Here is a 24,689-nt window from a genome sequence, read left to right as displayed (position 1 = left end):
TTTCAGGCTACAGATCTCTCACCTCCTTGGTTAAATTTATTCCTAAAAATTTTATTGTTTTTTATTCTATTACAAATGATATTTTTTCTTGATTTCCTTTTTGGATAGATAATTGGTATAAAGAAGCACAACTAATTTTTGTGTTTCTTTTGTATCCTGCAACATTACTTAATTCATTCGTTAGTTTTAACAGGTTTTTTTGTGAAATCTTAAGAAGTTTTTATAATATGGGATCACATCATCTGAGAACAGATCATTTTACCTCTTTCTTTCCAAATTGGATGTCTTTTGCTTCTTTTCCTTGTCTGATTGCTCATGTTAATTCTTCCATTTTAAAATCAGGTTTTTTTTTTTTTTTAATTGTTCAGTTTTAAGAGTTCTTAGTGTATTTTAGAAAATAATCTTGTATCAGATTTCTTTTGCAAATATTTTCTCTCTGTCTATGGCTTGTCTTCTCAATGTTTTGAGTTAATAATTATATTTATTATCAGTCTTTAAAGATATAACTCTATCCTTCTGGCTTCAGTTGTTGTAATTGATATAATAGCTGTAATTTCTGTCTTTCAGGTTTTAATTTTAAAGATTTTTCTCTTTGACTCTGTTATTTTTCAATACTACAATACATCCAGGTGTGGATTTCTTTTTATTTGCCTTTCTTGGAACTTATTTAACAACATTAATATGGAATTTATGCTTTTCATTCATTCTTGAAAATCCTTAGCCAATAACTCATCAAATATTGTTTTTCATTCTATTTATTGTCTTCTTCTTGTACTCCTATTAGATGTATGTTGGAATTTCTTATTCATTCTTCCATTCTCTTACTACTATTTCATGTTTTCCATCTCTTTATTTCTCTATCTATATTTTGCATATTTTTTCAGTTGTATTTTTTACTTTATGAATGCTACCTTCAGCTGTGTTTAATCTGTTAGTTAACTGTTTTTAGTTTTCTATTGCTGTCATAACAAATTTCCAGAAACTTAGCAGCTTCAAACAACACCCATTTATTATCTCACAGTTTCTATAAATCAGATGTCTAGCATAATGTTGATTTTTGTGTATGGTGTAAGATAAGGGCCCAATTAGTTTGGGAATATTCCGTTTAAGGAATTGCTAAGCCTCAATTAAGGTATTTGCCATGCCTGTGGTTCTCATATGGGACTTGGGGCCTTCTTCCAAATTCACTGTTGGTTGGACGAATTCAGTTCTTTGCACTTGCAGGGCTGAAGTTCCTGCTTCCCTGTCATGTGATCTCTTTTCATCTTCAGGCTAACAATTATGCCTCAAATCCTTCTCATTCTTGAGAGCTCTCTAACTTAACATTCTGCTACATCTCTCTCACTCCATGCTCTACCTTTTTCTGCTGCTTTTTAGGGTTTATATGATTACATTGGGCTTTTCTGGATAATCTAAAATAATCTCTTTATATTAAGGTCAGCTGGTTAGTAACTTTAATTACATCTGTAAAATCCTTTTTGCCATGTAATATATTACAGTCATAGGAGTAACACAAAGGCCAGAGATCACTGGGCAAGAGGGCAAAATTGTGCCTACCACACTACCTATTGAGGTTTTGTGTCATTCTCTATATCCTAAGTATCTGGAAATTCAAGTGGGAAGTTGTCAAATCTTCCTGTCCTTTTTTATGCTGACTTTTAATTATTTATGGTTTTAGTTCCTTCTTTTATGTCTTTAACTATATTATCTGATATGAGAAGGTGTTTCTTAAAAGTATTTGTTAAGTCTTGTGATATTATTCATAAGTAACATGCCAGAGTCAGCTTGCAAGAGTTGATTCCATGCATCTTTTCCCAACTTTGCATTTAGTAACTTTACATTCACATTAGTAGCTTGAAATTAGCGATAGTGGGAGTATCTACACTACGTGAATTTGCAAAGGCTATGTATCAGAGTGATTCCTTTCTTCTTTTTAGAGTTGGTTTACTAGTATACCACTGGGTTTACCAGTACACTACTGTTTATAGCTGATTTTGAATTTTGGGTTTTGAGCTCAAGTTTGACAGGACTTTATAAGTAAAAACCTTATGCAACCTGCATTGAGGGTTTTGCAGTTGCCTCTGCAAATCATTCTAGATGTGTTATCAGCTTGGAATCACCTTTTAAAGCTGCTTTCTTAGTGTAGGAGCTCCAGGGCCATGATGTTCAGGGTACAAATTCAAACCCCAGTCACATTAAAGAAAGAGGCTTTTGGTAATATACTCTCAGAATATTTTTTTCTATTTTTTCATACATGGACCAGCCTAGGAAAAGCCTAACAAGTTTCCTTGTTTTCTCTCTGGGCCAGTGAGCTGCTTTTTCTAGTTCATTCTTCACTGTATGAATTTGTTAATAGATTATTGAGGGATTCTAAGCCAATGGTTTTCAAATTATGTTTCCTGGAGCCCTGGGATTCTAATAAATGATCGTAGAAGCTACTTCATGGAGCAAGAGAAAAGTTTCTCCATCCTATAATCCAGAGTAGCATGCCCTTCCTCTTGCCCTCCCGCTGCCACACAAGCACATACATGCACACACACATGCACATACACATGAACACATACACTCACTTTTAATCTAAATAATATATTTATCTTCCTGACAATATCAGAGTCAAAGAAAAAGGTCCCTCTTTTTTACAATTAGGAACTTTCTAAGATATTCCAAAACCTTAACTTTAGAAACGGAGAGGCTAGAACACAAAGATCTTAGCCAACAACATATAACATAGCTCTGTGAGTTGGTCAAAAAAGTTGAGACTTGAATCCAGGTTCAAAATAAGTAGGAATAATATTTGGACAAAGAAAATCTTTAAGCCTTTTTGTAACTAGAGACACTTTGTGTCACTAGGCTGCAGTTTAATTTCTGATCAATGTGAAGAAACACAATGAGAGAGCAATCATCAATTGCTACGGCTTTCAATTATATTATCAGTCTGCCCTAGTAATATTTGCTAGTATTTTCTTAGTACAGTGCTCCACATGTGATGCTCAACATTTCACATGTATTTTCACATTTAATCTACAAAACAATCCAGAGACATAAGCACTTATTAATCTCATTTTAGGAAGACACTATGGCCCAAAAAGGTTAAGTATTTAGCCATTCCCCCTCCACAGCTAGTAAGTCTTGAACCCAAGCTGTATAGTGAGGCCTGAACCCAAGCTGTACAGCTCCAGAGCCCCGCGGCTTTCTTGCTACTTACCTCTGCTATCTTCCTTCCTGCATGGTTTCTCCATTCATCAAGGCAGTCAGTGCCACAGAAGCTGCAAACAGTTTAACCACATTAACTAGTCAGTTTCATCAAATAACTACAGCCAATTCTCATTAACCATGTGTACTATATTTTTTAATTTGCTAAAACTTATGTTAACTCCAAAATCAATACTCTGCACTGCTGTACAGTACTGTGCAAATTATGGTACTGCTGCAATTATAATGACGTGTGCCAAGGGTGAAAAATTTGCATTGCCCAAGTTGCATGTTCCCAGCTGAGGTTCAAAAAGGTGAATCTGCCTTCTTTTTTCAGCTCTCATACTGTAAACAAGCATCCTCTTTGAAGTATGTTTACCGCCACATTTTTCACATTTTTGTGCTTTTTGTTGATTTCACTGTTTCAAATGGCCCCCAAGCACAGTACAGAAGCACTGATTACTGTTTAGAAGCGCAAGGAGGCTGTGCTGTGCCTTATGGAGTAAATATGTGTGTTAGATAAGCTCCATTCAGACATGAATTTCAATGCTGTTGGCTGTGAGTTCAATGCTAATGAACCAACAATTTATATTAAAGAAGCTGCTTTTAAACAGAAATACACGTAAAATAAGGTTATCTACTGATGATGAAAATGTTGAGACCAGAGGCTTGCAGGAGCCTGACCCTGCATTTCCCCTATGGGCAATGATTCAGTATTCGCTAATTCAGTGTTCTTTATGACTTTATAGTACATAACTACCATGATTAATGAGAATCAACTATACTTTATTATGCCTCATAACCAGCCTTGCCTCAGTTTTTTAACTAAGGTGGCGGCATGTATCTCAGTCCCCAGGGCCACATGGATGAAGCCTTTATATCTCCAAGTGTTTTGTGGCTTAGCTACTGGAAGCCCTGCCTGACCAATCTGCAGTGCCTCCCAGGCAACCACCTCTGTACTTACTTTACCCTCTACAGAGGGGAGCCTGGTTAATCAGGAAAGAAACTCCTTCAAAAGGTAAACAGTGAGTCGAGTGTACATATGGCGGAAAACAAATGGCTCTTGGTACCACGTTGTGGGAATTATCTCGCTTAGATAATGGAGTAGGGCAAGCCCAGGGCACGGGTGAGTAACCGCCTCCATTACATGGCCCGCTCCTGACGTGTGCACCAGCCTCTCAGAGAAAACTCCATCCCTACGCTCAGCAGTCTCAGAACTGCGCTGTCCACTTGTCGTGTGGCTCTGTGTCAACACTGTGCGGCACCATGGCCGTGACTGCCTGCCAGGGCTTGGGGTTCGTGGTTTCACTGATTGGGATTGCGGGCATCATTGCTGCCACCTGCATGGACCAATGGAGCACCCAAGACTTGTACAACAACCCCGTGACAGCTGTATTCAACTACCAGGGGCTGTGGCGCTCCTGTGTCCGAGAGAGCTCCGGCTTCACTGAATGCCGGGGCTACTTCACCCTGCTGGGGCTGCCAGGTAAGGGCCAGGTGCCTGGCTGGCTGGAGGGAGAGATTGGAGGTGGAGAGGAAACTGCAGTCTCTGCCTGGGCACCACGACAGGGACTGCTGGAAAGGGAGTAACCGCGATTCATGTTTGACAGGGGCAACAGCCACCAGCACCAGGGTGGAATGGGAGGACGGGAACCTGAGGGAAAGGAACGTTCTGGAGCTGTCTGAGCTCCTTGTCCCCTAAGTGGATGGTGGCCAATTATCCCAAAGGAACATATTTTTTCATTAACTCCTATGCTAGCAATGGCATAGTCTCAATTACCCACAGAAACAGGACTCGGAAGCCCAGACTTCGGGCACTTTCTTCCTTCAGCCCCAGGATTTCCCCTCTCTGAGTTGGGGACTGCCTACCTCCTGAATAGAGTTCCGTCTTCAGGCAGTCTTTGTGCCTGGGCTCAGCCTCCAGGGACACCTAAGTAAGCAGCAGCAATAGAAATGGGGCAGAGGAAAAAGGCAAAGAAAAAGAATTAGGTGGCTGTGTTTCTCTGGGACGTCGATGGGCCCCTGCTCTGGGGCTCCAGGTTCCTGACCTCCAGAAAGTATTGGCTATAAGGAACCAGACTCAGGGTGCTCTCTGCACAGGGGCTTCTGCTGTGGCAAATGAGCACTGCCATGCAGGGAAAGGTGTTGCAGGCTGCTGTGTCCCTTCCACGGACTGGCATATTCACTATACAAGGATTGTGTTTATTTGCTTAGTACAGTGGTCATTTTAACTAGAAGAAAAATTCAAGTCACAAGAGTAGAGAATTTTTTTTTTTTTGGTCTAGAATCACTGCTTGTTTTTATTATGACAGAAAAATTTACAGAAAAGTTTTATGTTCATAGCTCTGTTGATCATGTGAATCATGTTTTGATTATAATATCAAAATTTAGGTAGCTAGTGTCTATAATCAGGTTGTAATATACTTTGATTTTTACAAGATATTTATATTCTGAGAATGTTAAAAATGTCTTTCATTCAGATAAGAGAGTAAGACAATGAATAAAATTGTCATTTTTATTTTTGCTTGTTTCTTCCATAAATACACATTGAAGTCTTGAGAGAGGCATTGATCTAAGGTGACCTAAGGTGACAATGTAAAGAGGATCAGAAATTGAAATTATGGGGCTTTCTCCCCCAGGAATTTGCCATTTGACTGCAGGGTCAAGACTTAGATGCACAAAAAAGGTAACAAGAGAAGACTTGAATCATACAGTGATTTATTCTTTTATACATTCAACATCGATTTATGGAGAGCTTCCTATAACCTCAGGAATCTGTGCGCCTTCTATTTCCAAAAGTGTAAGAGTGCACCGGGCTGGGTATGACAATATGCCAAGTGAGGGGGACAGAGTGCCAGTGCTGCAGGAGAGGAGGGTAAAACTCCAAGACTCCATCCAGATGGAAAAACCACAAGTGTCTTGTGAAAAGGAGTCAAGATTTGGAGATGGCAGCAATACAGAAAGGAAAAACAGCATGGGCAAAGCCATGAGGGTGCCACCGCCCAAGTCTTACTCAGGGGCAATGAGAGAATGACCTTGGCTGGAGAAGAAGGTTAATGTGGGGTCTAATCCTGACTAAATGGAGGTCAGGAGTTCAAGACCAGCCTGACCAACATGGTGAAACCTCGTCTCTACTAAAAATACAAAAAACAAAAAACTGGCCTTGGTGGCACACGCCTGTAGTCCCGCTACTCAGGAGGCTGAGGCAAGAGAATTGCTTGAACCCAGGAGATGGAGGTTGCAGTGGCTGAGGCTGTACCACTGCACTCAGCCTGGATGATAGAGTAAGACTCCGTCTCAAAAAAAAATTTAGATAAATTACGTATACGTACTTTAATCTTTGCCACTACCCTATGAAGTAAGTACTAGTGTTATCTCCATTTTATAGATGAGGAAACAGGCATAAAGAAGTTAAAGTATTTGCCTAATGCCACTGTAGCAGTAAATAGCAAGATGAAGATTCAAACCATATGAACTTTCTTCAGAGCCTGAGCTCTTCTCCTTTACGAGAATTCTTATCAAAATACCAGTAAGAGCTTCCCCATGGGAACTTGACAAAGTGTATACGTATAAGAAGAAGCAGATGAAAAACAAAAGTTTTTTTTTTAAGAATAATAAAGTGATGGGCTAACATTGCCACATATTCAACAAAATTTTAAGGTTTTGATAATTAAAAGTATACTTTGGCATAAAGATGGACAAACATTAATGGAACAAAATCTAAAATCAGAAAGATATATATGTGAGTTTAATATAAGATAGAGGAGGTTTTACAAAGCAAAGAAGAAAAAGGAAGGTTATTTAGTTAATGCTGCAGAAGTTACTGACTAGCATTTTTGGAAGGAAAAAGTAATTACAGTATAACTAACGAATATACCAAAATGGATCCTAATCATTTTAAAATATAAGATAATTTTAAATATTTTAAAATAACAAAATAATTATAGAATAACCATCTTTTAAATGGAAAATAATTCTCTAAGCATGGAAATAGTGGAGGAAAACACAAAGAAAAAGTAATTTTATTTGACTATATCATTCAACAAATATTTATTAAGCATACTTTATGTACCAGGCACCAGGAAGAACATAAAATATATATTTTTTTCTAAATCATGAATGGAATTTAAAAGCAAATAATCAATGGGAAAAGATATTTTTAGTAATTACAGCAATGTATTAAAATCCTTAACAAATTCATGTCTCAAACTGATAGAAAAAGTGCTAAAATTCTAGCAATTCAATGAGGAAGGAATACAAACTGACAATTCAAGAAAAGAAAAGAACTAAATGTTTCATACATATTTTTTGGGTTTTTTTTCTTTTCTGTTTTTGATGATGAGTTTTTTTAATTATTATTATACTTTAAGTTCTGGGATACATGTGCAGAACGTACAGGTTTGTTATGTATACATGTGCGATGGTGGTTCACTGCACCTATGAACCCATCATCTACATTAGGTATTTCTCCTAATGCTATCTCTCCCCTCGCTCACCACCCCCTGACAGCCCCCAGTGTGTCATGTTCCCCTCCCTGTGCCCATATGTCCTCATTATTCAACTCCCACTTATGATTGAGAACATGCAGTGTTTGATTTTCTGTTCCTATGTTAGTTTGCTGAGAATGATGGTTTCCAGCTTCATCCATGTTCCTACAAAGGACATGAACTCACATTCAAAAAAAAAAAAAAAAAGGCTCAAACTCATTAATTGAAGAGATGCAAGTTAAAACAAGCAATCATATACATATATAACTTACCAAATTCACAATGTAGACTAGAATGTAAAGAGATAAGAACTTTCAAACACTGTTGTTAGGATAAAATTCATAGAAAGCAATCTGGTTGTGCGTAAAAAAAATATTTTTCAAAACTTCACAGTATTAGACAACGTAATTTCACTCCTAGGAATCTATCCTAAAAGAGTAATCAGAAATGCTGACAAAGAGATATATGTAAGATGTTCATCATAATGTTGCCATTTATTAAAAAAAAAATGGGAGGAGGTACAATCTAACTATATAAAAATAGATGAATAATAGCACTTCTATATAATGAAATACTAAGGCACTCATATTAAATGATGTTTATAAGAGCTTTGGTGAAATTAATGCAGTTAAGTGAAAAGAGCAAAACATCAAGCTATATTATCCTTTAATTATGTAAGAAATACATGCAGAGAATTGGTAAGAAGGAAGTATGCCAAACATTTTGTCTAGGGTTTAAAATTGTGAGCAATTTGTTCAATTCTCTCCAAATTTTCTATTATGAACACCAAAAGGTGAAATTAGAAATTAGGGATATATAATGTGGTAATAATTTTGAAGAAAACATTAATAGATGTGTCAATTATTTTTCTCACTAGTATATTCATTTTACTTCTTCCTAATTCCTAGTTATAATATTTTCTATTGCTATTTATGCCACCATTTTTGCCTAATTACCCAGACAGTGTTATAAAAAGTGGTGGAAATGTTTTATCCAATGTCAGTAAAATAATATACGCTCCTGGAAACTTACAACCTGAAATGACACCGCCAGAGCCGTATTTAAACCTGAATGAATGGATGATTTCCCCTCGAAAGCCAGCAAAAAATGCAGCTCATTTTAAACGTGATTAAACAAAGTTGTACCAACCCCATTATTGTTAAGCAGAATTAGACCCAGACTTATTTGGTAGAGATACATTGATATGTTTCAATGAAGCCTGTTGCCATAAATTAGAAAGTCATATTTTTCTCTGCAGACCCCCATTCATTTTTGGACAGATACGGTTAAAATAGTAGTCTGCACAGAGCCCAGAAAACTTACCAGGAAGTGAAAAATCCTATCTTCCAGGTGTTTTAAAACACGTCAACATTTATTTCACACTGAAAAAGTGTGTAGACTTACAATTTCCCTCTTCTTATTCAGTATTCTGCCTAGGTAGAGATAGCCTTAGTTTATTCTTTAAAATTAACTTTTCTCCACTTTCAAAAAAGTGTCATTGTCACCATTTCAGTCAAGAAAGAAAGCTTAATTCATTACTACCTGAGTAACATTTTTTACTATTTTGAAACTCTGCATGAAAACATTTGCATAGGGAAACTGGGGAAGGAACAGCCATAGATGAAAAATAGATAACTTTCATTAACTATTTTTTTATTTTTTCATCTTCAATCTGTTTTTGGTGGTATTATAACAAATGTATATGTATTGTAGGGGGAGGATTAGACAAATGTCATAAACTGAACCTCTGAAAATCAAATCGATAGAGCTTTTTAAGAATAAAAAGATACCATTTGACCCAGTGATCCCATTACTGGGTATATATCCAAAGGAATGTAAACCATTCTACTATAAAGACACATGCGCATGTCTGTTTATTGCAGCACCATTTATAATAGCAAAGATATGGAACCAACCCAAATGCCCATCAATGATAGGCATAATGAAAATGTGGTACATGTACACCATGGAATACTATGCAATCATAAAAAGGAATGAGATCACGTCTTTTGCAGGGACATGGATGAAGCTGGAAGCCATCATCCTCAGCAAACTAACACAGGAACAGAAAACTGTACACCACATGTTCTCACTCATAAAAGGAAGTTGAACAATGAGAATGCATGGACACAGGGAAGGGAACATCATACACAGGGGCCTGTTGGGGGTTGGGGAGGTGAAGGGAGAGAACCTAGATGACAGGTCAATAGGTACAGCAAACAACCATGGCACATGTATACCTATGTAATAAACCTGCACGTTCTGCACATGTATCCCAGAACCTAAAGTAAAACCATTTTTTTAATGAAATAAATTTTTAAAATAAGAATTAAAATGTTCAAATCACATAGGGGTCACCAAAAAAAAAAAAAAAAAGGCTGCCTCATCGTTGAAATAAAAGTAAGATGGACTCTGTCCACAAAAACAATGGCAGAATCATTCCTGAATTATTCCAACAGCATCTTTCAATCTAATTGGTGAATCGATGCCAACCAGCAGAAACCAGTGTCACTTCTAGTTGTCTCCTTCCCTCCTTTTAGAGCTGGCCTTCTAACTCAACTCAAGGGATACACAGCCACCAACACTACTACACTGTAAATCATGTAACTGTTGCTTCGCCTCTTATTTTAGGCTTTCTGGCTCATGATCCACTCTCTAGAAACACTGATCACAGAACCTAAAGTAGGGTGTGCAGTGAAAGGGCGTGCTGCCCCCATTCAAATTAGGAGGAGTTCTTCCCTGTTTGCGTTCTGTGTTTGCTGGGAATAACGCTGTGGGAGTGGTGGCTGGGTGCACCCAAGATAACAAAATGTTCAGACACAGAGGCTCGTTTCCTGGAGAATCTATAAAGACCTATAAAGGTTAAAGATTGGAGTATGTATGTGGTGTGTGTGTGTGCGTGTGTGTGTGTGTGTGTGTGCGCGCATGTGTGTATCTGTGTCTGTGTTTCAGGGCTTTGAAATCCAGATTTTGGAGAGTCTCATTAAAATGTCTCCAGAGGGCCAGGCACGGTAGCTCACACCTGCAATCCCGGCATTTTTGGAGGCCAAGGTGGGCAGATCATTTGAGGTCAGGAGTTCGAGACCAGTCTGACTTACATGGTGAAATCCCATCTCTACTAAAAATATAAAAATTAGTTGGGTGTGGTGGCAAGTGCCTGTTATCTCAGCTAGTCAGGAGGCTGAGGCAGGAGAATCACTTAAACCCAGGAGGTGGAGGTTGCAGTGAGCCAATATCACGCCACTGCACCCCAGCCTAGGCAACAGAGTGAGACTCCCTCTCCAAAAATAAAAATAAAAATAAAATGTCTTTGGAGGTCAGGTATAGTGGTTCATGCCTGTAATCCCAGGACTTTGGGAAGCTGAGACAAGCAGATCACTTGAGCTAAGAAATTCAAGACCAGCCTGGGCAACATGGTGAAACCCAGGCTCTACTAAAAATACAAACATAGCCGGGTGTGGTGGTGTGTATGTGTAGTCCCAGCTACTCTGGAGACCCAGGCATGAAAATTGCTTGAACTTGGGAGGCAGAAGTTGCAGTGAGCCTGGTCACACCACTGTACTCCAGTCTGGGCAACAGAATGAGACTCTATCTCAAAAAAAAAGTCTCTGGGTTCAGAGGCCAGACATACCTGACCCCCATGTCAGTCAACCAATTCTCTAGCAAAATTTAGTTGTATAGACAAAACACAACCCCTGATGTTTTCAGCCAAGTCTCTTTTTACTATGATTATACAATTCCTAATGTTTTGACCAATTCTATGAAAACTTTTCTGTAAAATGTAGAAGATAGTGTTACGAGATCTGAAAAGATTCTGGAGTGTTCTAGTTTAGATCTCACTTGTTGTAGATGAAGAACTTCCTACAAGGGCTTAGAAGTTTGCCCCCAACCCACCCAGCACATAGCAAGTTAGGAACAGTGTCAGGAGCAGATCCTAAGCCTCTCAGTGACCACGCCAAAGACTTCAGCCCAGCCAGCCCTGGTTCCTCCTCTGGCCTTTGTGGGACCTTCTGTGTCAGCTACAGAGTCCTCATGTGGTTCCTGTGGCACAAGTGAAACCATGAGATGGAAATCAATGGGATCCCTGGCTTACTCTCATTCCAGTTCCAGGGCATGTGGACCAAGAGCATTGCTCTAGGACTTGGCTTCCTGTTCTCAAAAGTGGGGACAATTTTGCCTGCCCCTGCGGCCCCACATGGAAATAGAGAAAGAGTCCTGGACTGGAAGCTGAGGTGGGAGCCCCACCCCTGCCGTTTTTAGAGTATCTGTGGTTCCAGGCACTGGGAACAAGTCCCTTATCTGTACTTTTCTTGACTCACCAAAAAAAAAAAAAAAAATGGGGATAATAATCCCTGCCCTACCCATTTCTGTAAGATCAAAATGGAAAGATGTAAGTGAAAAGTCGTTTGTGAGTTATGAGGGGAAAATGTGAAAAGTCTGGTTTAAGACTGAGCACCGTGGGTGCTTCCCAGGGCCATCTTAAGAGAGGTCTGTCAAAGCGGTCTCCAGTCACATTCCCAGTGGTAAGGACACATCAGCCTTTTCCAGAAGGCGGTGCTCCCAGGATCCAGAGCTGGAGAGAGGCCGGTCGGGCCTGGAGCAGAGAGTCCTTCTGCACCCTGGCACGGCTCTGCCCGAACCCACCCAGCCTGCGAAGCGCAGACAAGTGCCTCTTGGGGCGGCTTCTCTAACAAATGTAAAAATAATGCCCTTGAACCAAGAGTGAAACTGAGCTATCTAAGGAAAACACTGTGAGCAAATACTGAGCGCCTAGGGAAACCATCTGATTAGAAGAGCTCCCAGCGGCGGCAGGTGGGTGGCAGCTCCTCGCAGGCGGCAGGGCTGGCGGGCCGGGGCCATGTCCACCACCACATGCCAAGTGGTGGCGTTCCTCCTGTCCATTCTGGGGCTGGCGGGCTGCATCGCGGCCACCGGGATGGACATGTGGAGCACCCAGGACCTGTATGACAACCCCGTCACCTCCGTGTTCCAGTACGAAGGGCTCTGGAGGAGCTGCGTGAGACAGAGCTCGGGGTTCACCGAGTGCAGGCCCTATTTCACCATCCTGGGCCTTCCAGGTAGGCACCGCGCACCCCGGGGCAGGGCCGGGAGAGCCCGGTGAGCGCAGGGAAGCGGGTGTTTGTGCTGAGCCCCACTCCCACATCTAGATGAGAACCCTGGCAGCTTTAGCTCAGAATGAAAGGTGTGAGTAAGAGAAGTTGGTTTGTGTCAAATAGGGCAACAGTCATACCAGAGAAAATGGGAGGATTCATACTCAGGGCGAAGGAATCGCTAGTAAGCAGGCAGGCTCGAGAAGAATGGGTCTATTCTAAGGGTACATTCATGATACCTGGAAAAAACTCATGTTTCTCAAGGAGAAAACAAATTGTGTGCATTACACATGTGCATGTGACTTGCAAACAAATTGTGTGCATTACACATGTGCATGGGACTTGCTCCTGCCTGCAGGTACATGGGAGTAGGGAAGCAGGATGCTGAGTATTTTGTTTTTAATTTAATTTTCTTTCCAATTCAATTGAATTTTTCAAAGTTGGAGTCTCTGTAGGTGCCAAAAAGAATATTGCCATTAAATTATAAATATCCTTTTTCTGCATTTGTATTAAGAATATCTGGTATACTGTCCTGAAAATCAATGTATATCAAAACATAATTACATAATTATAATTATATAATAATATCAAAATATAAATATAATTACAGTGTGACATCCTTTCACCCCTAAAGATGAAATAAATTAAACCTCTGCTTTTAATACAGATAATTACTTCAAATATGCATCATAGCAACTTTGCATTCTGAATAATATGGGAGCTCTATTTGTATTTTTTAAAAGCAAACAAGAAAATAATAGATCAAGCTAATTAGTGGCTCCAAGGGGTGACCCAGATGTGCGTGTGATGGAGAAAGGAGAACATGTTAGGCTCTGCCTCTCTGAAACAAATACCTTTATAAACAAGTAGATGGAAATACATTTGCAAGAAATTCTGAAGAGGCTTCAGAGCCCTTGAAACTGAATTGAATTGTGAAAAGCAATTCAACTAATCCAAGTTCATTTTCAGGAAGAAATGGAAGATGGGTGTCAGAGTAGAATTGGGTTGTTTACTCCATTGTTTGGAAGCTACTCGTTGCAGGATCAACAGGATCACAGACTCCGTGGAAAGACCTGTTTAGGAAGCGAGGGAGGCAGAACCTGGCCAGAAGAAAGAGAACCAGACTGAGGAGGGATTCAGCTGCAGTGGGAGCGGGGAGACGAGACGCAGGATATGGGACATGGAGTGTTGAGTTGCTAGTTATGTCTAATTTTAACTATCATATGGAGAAAAAGGATTGTCTTCATATTCAAAATTAAGGCATGATATCCTATGACTTCATGTTCAATAACCTCTTCTGAGGGCCCCACGACATATGATCAATCTCTTGCTCACTCTGTATTGCAGTCTGCATACATGGGGTTCCTGAATATTCCCACTCTCCTAAATGGGCAAACCCCATTGCTTCCACTGTGACTTGTCACTCCTGTTCCATCAACGGATCCTATCTCCAAGACCCATCATAACTCCTTCTCTCCCCCTTGACAGAACAAGATTCCCCCCCGCCCCCGCTTTCCTGCTAAGGTCAACCTCTCCAGCAGGGCTCTGAAGGCATCATGCCACATCATGCCCTGCTGGTCAGCCCCCCTCCTTCTTGCGTCTTTCATCTCTTCTCCTCACTTATGCATATGGCCTCCTTTCCGGGGAAATCTGTTAATCCTAATCATTGTCAAGTTCTGTCTCTCTCCTGAGTCACTGACAACCAAATTAAAAGACTAAATTTTTCTACCTCTCACCCTTAACCTTTTTCAGTGTGGTTTGTATCCTTCATCTCTTTAGAATGTTTGCTTTTTTGACATGGCAGAGGATGAGGCGGAGTCTTTCAATCACCAACCCCCAGTTCTTAGTTCTCATCTCCTTAGACATTTCAAAACCCAAGCACCTTCCATGGTTCCCCATTCCAAGCTTAATTAGTTGCACACATAACAGCCCAACACCAAGCCTTCCTAACCCCTCACCTACCTTCCCTGGTGGCCTCTTACTAATCCTCTTCCCCCATCCTGTTTCTTCTGTCCTTTCAGTATTCCCTGGACTTGGTCCTGGACACCCATTGCTCCCGCTTTCCTGAATGCCCCCCTCCACCACCCCAACTGTCCTCTCACTAATCTTCCCCAAAACCTCCTCAAGCCCCCAAATTGAATAGGATTCCACAAGTCTCTGTACCAAACCCAGAGCATTATCATAGCATTGAGCATATTCACCCCTCATGACACTGCTCTCAAATCTCAAAAGCATTTATTGCATACCTACAAAGAGTACACAACACAAAACCAGCCTTGACGGCACCATAAATTCCAGTGGAGGGGACAGGCATGTGCATAAATATCAAAGCAAAGGCAACACGTGTCATGGGGCTTTGACACAAGTGTTTGGAGCACTAGGTAGAAAGTGATTATTCAGTAGGAAGAATCAGGAGGGGAGGAAATGAGGACAGTTTCACTAAAGGAGGTTCTGTTTGAGTCTGAACTTCAGCTTATTAACTTGGTTGTTTGTACATTTGTCTCATTCAGCTTCTATGTGGCAGGTCCCTTCAGCTAGATAAGAATTATTTCCCCCATTCCCAGAAAAGGGCCTGGTAGAGTGAGTATTCAGCAAAGGATTAATAAACTAAGTTAAATTAAATTGTATGAATAGTTCATTTTAAGTGTTTATGCAAGCCATTGAACAAAAAACAGGTCAAGGTCTTCCCCCAAAAAGGACAGTAAATTGTTTTTGTACTACAAATTTTTGGCTATTATGGCTCCATATATAGAAAAGGACCTGGTCCTCCTCCTGCCTGGAACAGATTCATTTGTTCATCAAATCATGTATTTAACAAATATCTCTTGCATGCCTACTGTGTGGCAGAGGCTAGAGTTCAGGGACTCTGTTAGTCAGACCAGTTAATGTCTGCTGCTGCAACAAACAAACCTAAACATCTCAATGGCTTAATGCAACAAAAGTTTACTTACTCCTCACATAAAGTCCACTGTGGGAAGAGCAGTCTCCTTGTAGCTACACTATTCAAAGTTGCTGGGGCAAGAGAAGAAAGGCTTGAAGGAGGAACAGTTCTTAACTACTTCAATCTGAAAGTAACATGTCACTCACAGTGCATTGGCCAGAACTAGGCATATGGCCCCAGGAGCTGGGAGATGTAGGAGCACATAGCTATTTGGTGAGCACCTACTGTCTCTACCACAGGGAGTATTTGAATACTAACTGCCTGGGCTGCAACATATCAACCACACAAATTTCAGTTCTACGAGACAGATAATTCCTTGAACACCAAAGAGTCAAACCCAATGAGACTGCAAAAGAAGATATACCATTAATTTATATTCAAACAAATATGACTGAATTATATGTGGAAACTATCATCTGATTCAAGATAAAATATAGTGTGTAATTTCAGAGCTAGACATTTTGGAGGGGATGGCCTGGAATCAGGAAAGAGGAGGGGTTTGAGGTAAATTTCTGAAATGTAAAAATTCCCTGGCACTTCACATCAGAGGAATGTAAATACGGCCGTGGAAAAAAAGCACATTTTTTTCAAAATGTAAGGAGGAAGAAAGGAACAGTGAGTGAAGGAGAGAGGGAGAGAAGGAAGAAAGGAGAGAGAGAGAGAGGGAGGAAATGAGGTGGGAGAGTTGGTGGTGCTAGGTACTGTAATTCCATGTCAGGCCAGACAAAGACCTCTTAGAGAGGAAACCCAGTTGCCACTCATGGAACCCTAAGATGTTTCAGACCCACAAAAGGAGAGGTCCTTGGCTCTCTGAGAAGGATTTTAGGGAAGCTAGAAGAAACAACTTCCTCAAATCCCATCTAGAGGACAGCAAATGTGAATGTCAGGACCAGCAGCAATGCACTGAGGGCTCTTGGAAACTGCTGGTCATAAGACCATCCATTGGTAAGCGCTGTCGGTAAGCTTATGGCCAGAGGACTCTGATGTGCATGGCATGCAACTCCCACAAAACCCAGCATGGCCCACAACAAGCACAGAGGCCTGGGGGAGGGGAAGTGGATGCTGTTCTGTGTCCTATTTCCCAGTTGTGCTGTGAAATGTCAAGCCGGGCTGAGCCAGCTTGGGGACTGGGGGACAGTTCCCAGCAGCCACCACAGAGGTGTACCCTAGTTCTGCCTATCTGAGTTGAGAAAAGAGGATTCCACCAAAAGCCAGGAAAACCACTTCTTGGGATTGAGTTTGCGGGAAATGAGGTACTTTAAATCACTGAAAATCTGTGGTCTTCAAGGAGAGTATGGACTTAGAAGCAGACAGTCCTCGTGCAGCAGGAGTGGCTACACTACAAATTGGCACCCCAAAATACAAATGTCTATTTCATGACTTAGATAAGGAATGGACAGGAGCTGGGAGTGGTGGCTTTAACCTGTAATCCCAGCACTTTGGGAGGCCAAGGTGGGAGGATTGCTAGAGGCCAGGTGTTCAAGACCAACCTGGGCAACAAAATGAGCCCCATCTCTATAGCACATATAATTTTTTTTAAAACTAGCTGGGCAGTGTTATATGCCTGTAATCCTAGTTACTAGGGAGGCTGAGTCAGGAAAATCACTGGAGCTAGAGTTAGAAGCTGCAGTAAACTGTGATCATGCCACTGTACTCCATCTTGGGCAACAAAGGGAAACTCCATCCATCTCTAAAAATAAATTATTTTTTAAAAAATATTTAGGCCAGGCACAGTGGCTCACGCCTGTAATCCCATCACTTTGGGAGGCCAAGGTGGGTGGATCACCTTAGGTCAAGAGTTCAAGACCAGTCTGGCCAATACGGTGAAGCCTCATCTCTACTAAAAATACAAAAAAAATTATCCAGGCATGGTGGTGGGCACACATAATCCCAGCTGCTTGGGAGACTGAGGCAGGAGAATTGCTTGAACCCCTGAAGCTGAGGTTGCAGTGAGCCAAGATCGCGCCATTCCACTCCAGCCTGGGTGACAGAGCAAGACTCTGTCTCAAAAAACAAAAACAAACAAACAAAAAATATTTAAAGAGTATAAGAATGGGCAGGAAGATTACCAGGAGGAAAAAGCTTGAAAGAAACTCAAAAGCTAAAGGCAACAATGCCAGGAGATAAAACAGCCCTAGAGGACACTTGTGCAGCTCCTAAAGGAGCCAGAAGGAGTAACAATCAGCCAGGACCTAATGCCTAACTTCCCATCAGAAACAGCTGTTTAAAGTATTTTCTTGAGCATGACAAGAGACCTGGGGAAGAGAGACCTGAAGCAGAGGAGCTGGATGAAATGCCTGGAGGGAGAAATGTAAGTTTGCAATGATTCTCCCAGAGAGTTTAATTTTGACCTAGAACCCAGAAAAGTAGCACCCTTTAGTAGAAAAGTAAGCCTTAAAGTGTTTCTAGAAAGATACAAGGCAGATACCTATAATACTTTAGTTAATAATCATAATCATCACTGGGTACAGTGGCTTACACCTGTAATGTAAGCCTAGTAATTCAGGAGGCTGAAGCAGAAGGATCACTTGAGCCCAGGAATTCAAGGCTGCAGTGAGCTATGATGATGCCACTGCACTCCAACGTGGGCAACAGAGCAAGATCCCACCTCGAAAAAATAGTAAATAATTACAATAATCATTACCAGTTTTTATTTTATTTTATTTTGAGACGGAGTTTCGCTCCTGTTACCCAGGCTGGAGTGCAATGGCGCGATCTCGGCTCACCGCAACCTCCGCCTCCTGGGTTCAGGCAATTCTCCTGCCTCAGCCTCCTGAGTAGCTGGGATTACAGGCACGCGCCACCATGCCTAGCTAATTTTTTTGTAGTTTTAGTAGAGACAGGGTTTCATCATGTTGACCAGGATGGTCTCGATCTCTTGACCTCGTGATCCACCCGCCTCGGCCTCCCAAAGTGCTGGGATTACAGGCGTGAGCCACCGCGCCCGGCCCATTACCAGTTATTAAATTCTTCCTAAGTACAATCTCTGTTCTTGCAAACTCTCACTTAACTTTTCATTTGTCTGACAAAAACGTATCATGTCTCTTTGGAACTTACAGCTATAGAAGAATGTAATTCAATGCAACAAGCTGTATTATGTAAATTACAGATAGATTAATGAGGTAAATGGTGGTGGTAGCAGGACTATATACTTGTATATTACCAGCTCTGTATAAGTTACAGCTCAAGATTCAATCTCATTGCATTCCACACAGTCAATACAGCATGCAGGGCTCTGAGGACAGTGCCAGAAATAAAAATAACCACTATGTATTATTGAACTACATATTGACTCTTCAGCTTCATCTTTACAAAAATCTGGAAAATATGTCTTAGCTTTAGATTTAAAAAGTTGGAGGCTGGGGGTGAGGGAAGGACATGCGCAAAGTCCTGTGAATAGAAGATGGCAGAAGCAGGAGGTGAACACAAGGCTGAAAGACTTCCAAGTCTGTGTTCTTTTCCCCTGCCCAGACCTTGTTTCTAAAGGCAGGAATGCGCTGCCTTCAGAATTGAAGAGTTTGGTCTAGGCTTGAGCACAATAAGAGCAGCGGGTATATGGGCATTGACCCATTTGTAACAATATAATCAATGATGCGACTTAGGAGTATTAACTAAGTTTAAAGCATGGATGACTTGCACCCCATTCACACATGCCTTTCCTGGAAACAGTGGAAGGGAAGAGCAAAGGGCCAAGAATGAGCAGAATGGAGAAGGGGCAAAGATACAGCAAACTCATGTCCCTGGTTTGATGTCACAGTCAAGTAATGCTTTTTCTAAAGTATTTGCAAGCATTTGAACTAAATTTGGTACAGTGGTAAGCCTTACAATTAGAGGGAAGTGAGCTGGAATCAAGGGCACAGCTTGGCCACCTACATCTCTGGACCTCACTTTCTATATTTGTGAAATGCCTCACAGTAAGATTTACATGAAAGTGCTGGGCCGGGCATGGTGGCTCATACCTATAATCTGAGCACTTTGGGAGGCCAAGGCGTGTGGATCACCTAAAGTCAGGAGTTCAAGACCAGCCCGATCAATATGGTGAAAACCAGTCTCCACCAAAAATATGAAAAAATTAGCCAGGTGTGGTGGCAGGCACCTGTAGTCCCAGCTACTCAGGAGGCTGAGACAGGAAAATTGCTTGAACCCGGGAGGTGGAGGATGCAGTGAGCTGAGATTGCACCACTGCACTGCAGCCTGGCAATTGAGTGAGACTCTGTCTTTAAAAAAAACAAAAAGTGTTCTGTGATCCATTTGATCTAGCTCTTGGCATTACCAAATCATCACTGCTGTGTCTGCATCACTCAGAGCTCTCAAACAGGACATTTGATCTTCTAGACTTTTTTTCTGCCAAAATCAAGCATATTTTATGAATTCAAATATCCAAAGTAGATTACTTAGGGTCCTGTGTTCTCCCTTCCCATCCCCATCCTACCCATGTTTTGAGCACCTCACTGTATCTCAGCCCCTTTGCAGGCACTGGGGGTCTTGATTTTTTTATATGACTAGCTACATTTTCCCCTTTCTGCTTCAGTGTGTAAAAACAACAGCCACTGGAGAGCTACAGAGTTTCCTATCAACCTGTAACTCATATTTACACACACACACAGGAATGAGGTTTTAAACCAAACCACATTTAACCAGAGAACAGTTTCTCAAAATCTAAATCAAAAATCCATAAGGGGAAAAAAAATAAGACTTCTTGTAAGCGTCCTTTGTAAAGGAGCTTGTCTGTTTATTTCTTCTTGCTGTTGGCTGAATGGTTTCACTGGTTGTGAAACCAGTTTGCCTTTCCCCATTTTCTGGTAGAAGAAATCAGCCCTAGAAGGTGAAGTGATCATAAGTTAATTATAAAGTTGGGGAGTCTATTGGTTTTCAGTCAAGCTGCTTTCCCTCTCTTCAAAAGAGAAAAATATTTTAGCATCAGCATGCCTCTACAAATATGTGGACAAACATCTAAATGTTTACACATTGTTGTCCATATGAAGAAGACACCACAGGGAGCTGAGAACAGGTCTACACAGCTTAAGAGAACCTGCAACTTAGGTAAATGAGGCTGCTTGATGTGATTTCTCAATGAGAAAAGCTAGGAGTCAGAATGCCAAAAGCTAGGAACCAGAACGCCTGCTCAGCTTGCAGCTGTTGTCGTCCCCATAGACGACGGGGCAGCTACCACAAAGCATCATGCCCTAGGATGGCCTAGTCAGTGGTGCAGCATCATTTCTTGGTGGGGAGATATATCAGAGTTGTAGCTGGATCTCACCTTAAAGGATGTCTTAGACGGTTCCTGCTACTATAACAAGATTACCTTAGCCTGGGCCATATATAAACAACAGAAATTTATTCTCAGTTTTGGAGGCTGGGAAGTCCAAGATCAAGGTGTCGGCAGATTCCGTGTCTGGTAAGGGTTCACACTCTTCAAAGATTGTGCCTTTTGCTGTGTCTTCATATGGCAGAAGGGACAGAAAGCAAAAGAGAAACAGGCTCCCTCAAGGCCTTTTATAAGGGCACTAATGTCTCTCCTGAGGGTACCTCCTACAAACCTCACCTCGTAGCTTCAACATATAAATTTTGGAGGAAAACACACATTCAAATCACAACAGAGGTGAAGAGGAAGGTTAGTGAGGATAGAAACCCACCTGTGCTGCCTCTCCCATCAGCTGGCTCCCCTGCTCATGGCGGGTCTTGTGTCCATTTTTCCTGATCTTCCCCACTACTTAGGTGCTGTGAGGTCCAGGTCTTTCTTTTCTTCCTCTTTTCAAACTTCCTTCCCCTCTTGCCCACAGCAGTTCACAAACGTGGCTGTTTCAAATCCTCAACCATATTTAATCATCATGTGAGAGGATTCAGGTTTGTATACAGTTAGTACAAGTCAAAGCTGTGTGGAGCTGCCATGGCATGTTCTCTTTAGGGAAGAACAGGAAACTGATATTTATTGAGCCTGGCTTAGGTTTATGCTGGCGCCAAGTAGCATCTGATCCTCACACATCTAAGCAAGAGATATCTTTGATTCGCTCCAGAATGGAGGACTCATTTTCTTATTTTTTGACAGAGTTTCACTCTTGTTGCCCAGGCTGGAGTGCAATGGCGTGATCTCGCCTCCCAGATTCAAGCGGGATTACAGGAGCCCCCAACGGCACCCAGCTAAGTTTGTATTTTTAGTAGAGACGGGGTTTCCTCCACGTTGGTCAGGCTGGTCTCGTGCTTCTGACATCAGTTGATCCACCTGCCTCGGCCTCCCAAAGTGCTTGGATTACAGGTGTGAGCCACTGTGCCCGGCCAGGACTCATTTTCATTGAGCTTAAATGACTTACCTAATAACACTCACCTGGTGTCACACTGTTCCGTAGAATTTTACAAGGTACAAAGGACCTCTGTGTTGATTCCCTGGGATGTCTAGAGAATCTAGTCTCTCCCATCTTATTCTTTCCTCTGGCGTCTGACCTCAGACTACCATCTTCTGTGCTCCCCTCCTGTGGGCTCCTCCATTAGCCCTATTGTCTCCAGTCTAGGACAAAGCTATGCCTGAAGGTATGACTCCTCCCATCCCCCACCCCACCACGGCCCCAGTCCAGGCCTTTGGCTGCTGGTGAACTGCTTTCCCATCAGCCTCACTCCCACTTCCACTTCGTGATGCCAGCCCCTGGGAACTCCCTTTCGGCTCAGCTCTCCACTCTGAGTACCTCTGCTGAGCCCTCCTTGAAAGTCATTTTCTCACATTATTCCTTGAAATTTTGTTATTGAATAATTAAATGAAAATCTCTGGGGGTGAGGACAAACATTAATATTTCTTTAAAAGTTCCCCCAGAAGATGCTCAGGTGCAGCCTGAGTTGAAAAACCACACCCAAGGGCACCTCACCTGTCAGTCCACACCTACTTGTGGGATTAAGGTATTTTGCAGCAGGGAGGGAACACTGAGTTCCCATTTCTCTGTTTGCTTCTTTCAGCCCTGAATCCTGCCCACCCTTCAGGTCTGATAACACTTCATTATTCATTGGGAAGAATGCTGTAGTCACACCTTTGGTGCAGGGAATCAGCCTTTAGAGCCTGTTGACTCACCTGTTATCAGCTGATAAGCCTCTTGATCAGAATATCAAGTAAGAGACAGAATGGCTAAAAAAGAAACCTACCTGCTACCTGCTTTGGGGAAGTTTTCTCTGTTTGCTTATCTACAGAGAAGATTAGGATCCCAGAGGGTAGGACCATGCAGGTGGAGGGGAAGGTCAGTTCACCACCATGCATCTCTGTGCATGGGGGTTTCTGGCAATGAGTGGTAGAGCTAATTTCCTCCCACTCACTGGCACCTGCACCCATGAGAGTTGCTAGTAGGACCAAGACTGATGATCATTATTTGTAGAATTCTCTTCCCAGCAGAGAAGCAACATTAAAACAGAAGCTTCTTTAGGGAGAAGAGAATCAGAATCAAGTTTATGAAGATCAACGGGATAGAACTAGAATAGCTGGGCACTGTCATTCATACTTCAGACCTATCTGGTGAGAAGCCTGCTAAGGCAGAAGGCACTTTAACAAGTTCTACATTATCTAACTCTTTTTTTCAATATTTCTCATTGATTGCCAATTTTCTGGCATGACAAATTGCTTTATGATACACACCTTCTGGCAGCTCCACTAAAGTTGGCTGTTATGGGAGAGGGAAATCTTCCCAAGGTGACTGGAGAGAGTTCTCTCGCAGGACTACTGGAGGAGTTGGGAATGCTGCTGTCCTGACAGTCACATTTATAAATAATCTACCAGGCCAGGTTATTCCCTAAGATGATTTGTAGAATGTTTCCTTCCACATTCGTAGCATACATTTCAGAGTGTCCAAGCTTGGAGGATACATTCTGTACGCACTTATAGATCCTTGCACCTTGATGGAAGCCAGGATTCTACCTGTTTTTCCAGAATAAGGTGCCTCAAAGCAATGTGTTGTGATGGAAAAGTAATGATTTTGGTTTTTTTTGAGACGGAGTTTTGTTTCCGTTGCCCAGGCTGGAGTGCAGTGGCACAATCTTGGCTCACTGCAGCCTCCGCCTCCTGGGTTCAAGCAATTCTCCTGCCTCAGCCTCCCCAGTAGCTGGAATTACAGGCATCCACCACCAGGACCGGCTAAGTTTTTGTATTTTTAGTAGAGACAGGGTTTCACCATGTTGGCCAGGCTGGTCTTGAACTCCTGACCTCAGGTGATCCACCCGCCTTGATTTTGAGGCAGTTCTGGATTTGACCCCCAGCTCTGCCTCCTTTCCCTTGATGTGTGTCCTTGGGCAAGTTACTTCACGTGATACTCCATTTCTTCAACCATAAAATGATGATAATTATATTACCTACACTGTAGAGTTTTTCCCCCATGGATTACATTTTTTAATGTCTGAAAATTTCTTACTGGCTTTCAATCAAAAGTAGCGACTCCTATGAAAACTAGGGCAGGACAGAACTTTCTGTTCTGTTTCCAGTTTCCTCTGAGCCTTTTGCCTATGGCTGTATAGGCAGATTCCCTCAGTATCTCCTTCAAAGAGAAAAAGTGTTAATCATTTCTCCTGTTTCTTTTCTATTCCCAAATTTTAGTTTTGCCTGGGTACTACTAACTGGTCTCACTGAGGGTAGGAATGGCACCTCCTTTGATTGTACCCCACAATCCCCTTCTAGTTAAAACTCTGCAAGGTCTCCATCTGCATTTCTAGTTGGCTTCTGACTTGCTCCCTTGGGTCTGGGTGACGGCGGGGGGTGGGGAGGGAAGTAAGGAGCCTCATCAGGGTTTTGCTTCTCCTTTTAAAAAATTCCTTCCTGGAAAACCACCCACCAGAATGCTAAAGGTAGTTATCTCCAAGAGTTGGAATAACAGGTTATTGTTTTTTATTTCCTGTTTATAGTTTTCTATATATCCTGAATTTTTTTTTTTTTTTTNTTTTTTTGAGGCAGAGTTTCACTTTTGTTGCCCAGGCTGGAGTGCAATGGCATGA

General features: G+C 41.7%; 1 protein-coding gene across 2 annotated transcripts in view; it reads left to right on the top strand.

Annotated features, from left to right (window-relative positions):
• The first annotated feature begins 4,455 nt into the window (after nt 1–4,455).
• Nucleotides 4,456–24,689, top strand: part of CLDN18 (claudin 18) — a 31,970-nt gene continuing 11,736 nt past the window's right edge. Inside the window, exon 1 of one of the 2 annotated variants that reach the window (XM_017528260.1) lies at nt 4,456–4,678. In XM_017528260.1, the coding sequence (XP_017383749.1) occupies nt 4,459–4,678 (220 nt within the window). In that variant the 5' untranslated portion in view covers nt 4,456–4,458. Of the gene's footprint in view, nt 4,679–12,342; nt 12,758–24,689 lie in introns of those variants that run through there. The other variant, XM_017528259.2, reaches the window with a different exon arrangement.

Source organism: Cebus imitator, unplaced genomic scaffold, assembly GCF_001604975.1.
Source record: "Cebus imitator isolate Cc_AM_T3 unplaced genomic scaffold, Cebus_imitator-1.0 Scaffold53, whole genome shotgun sequence".
In the NCBI taxonomy this organism is placed as follows: Eukaryota; Metazoa; Chordata; class Mammalia; order Primates; family Cebidae; genus Cebus; species Cebus imitator.
Note: the sequence above shows the minus strand (reverse complement) of the source record. Positions and strands in the feature narration are given on the sequence as shown.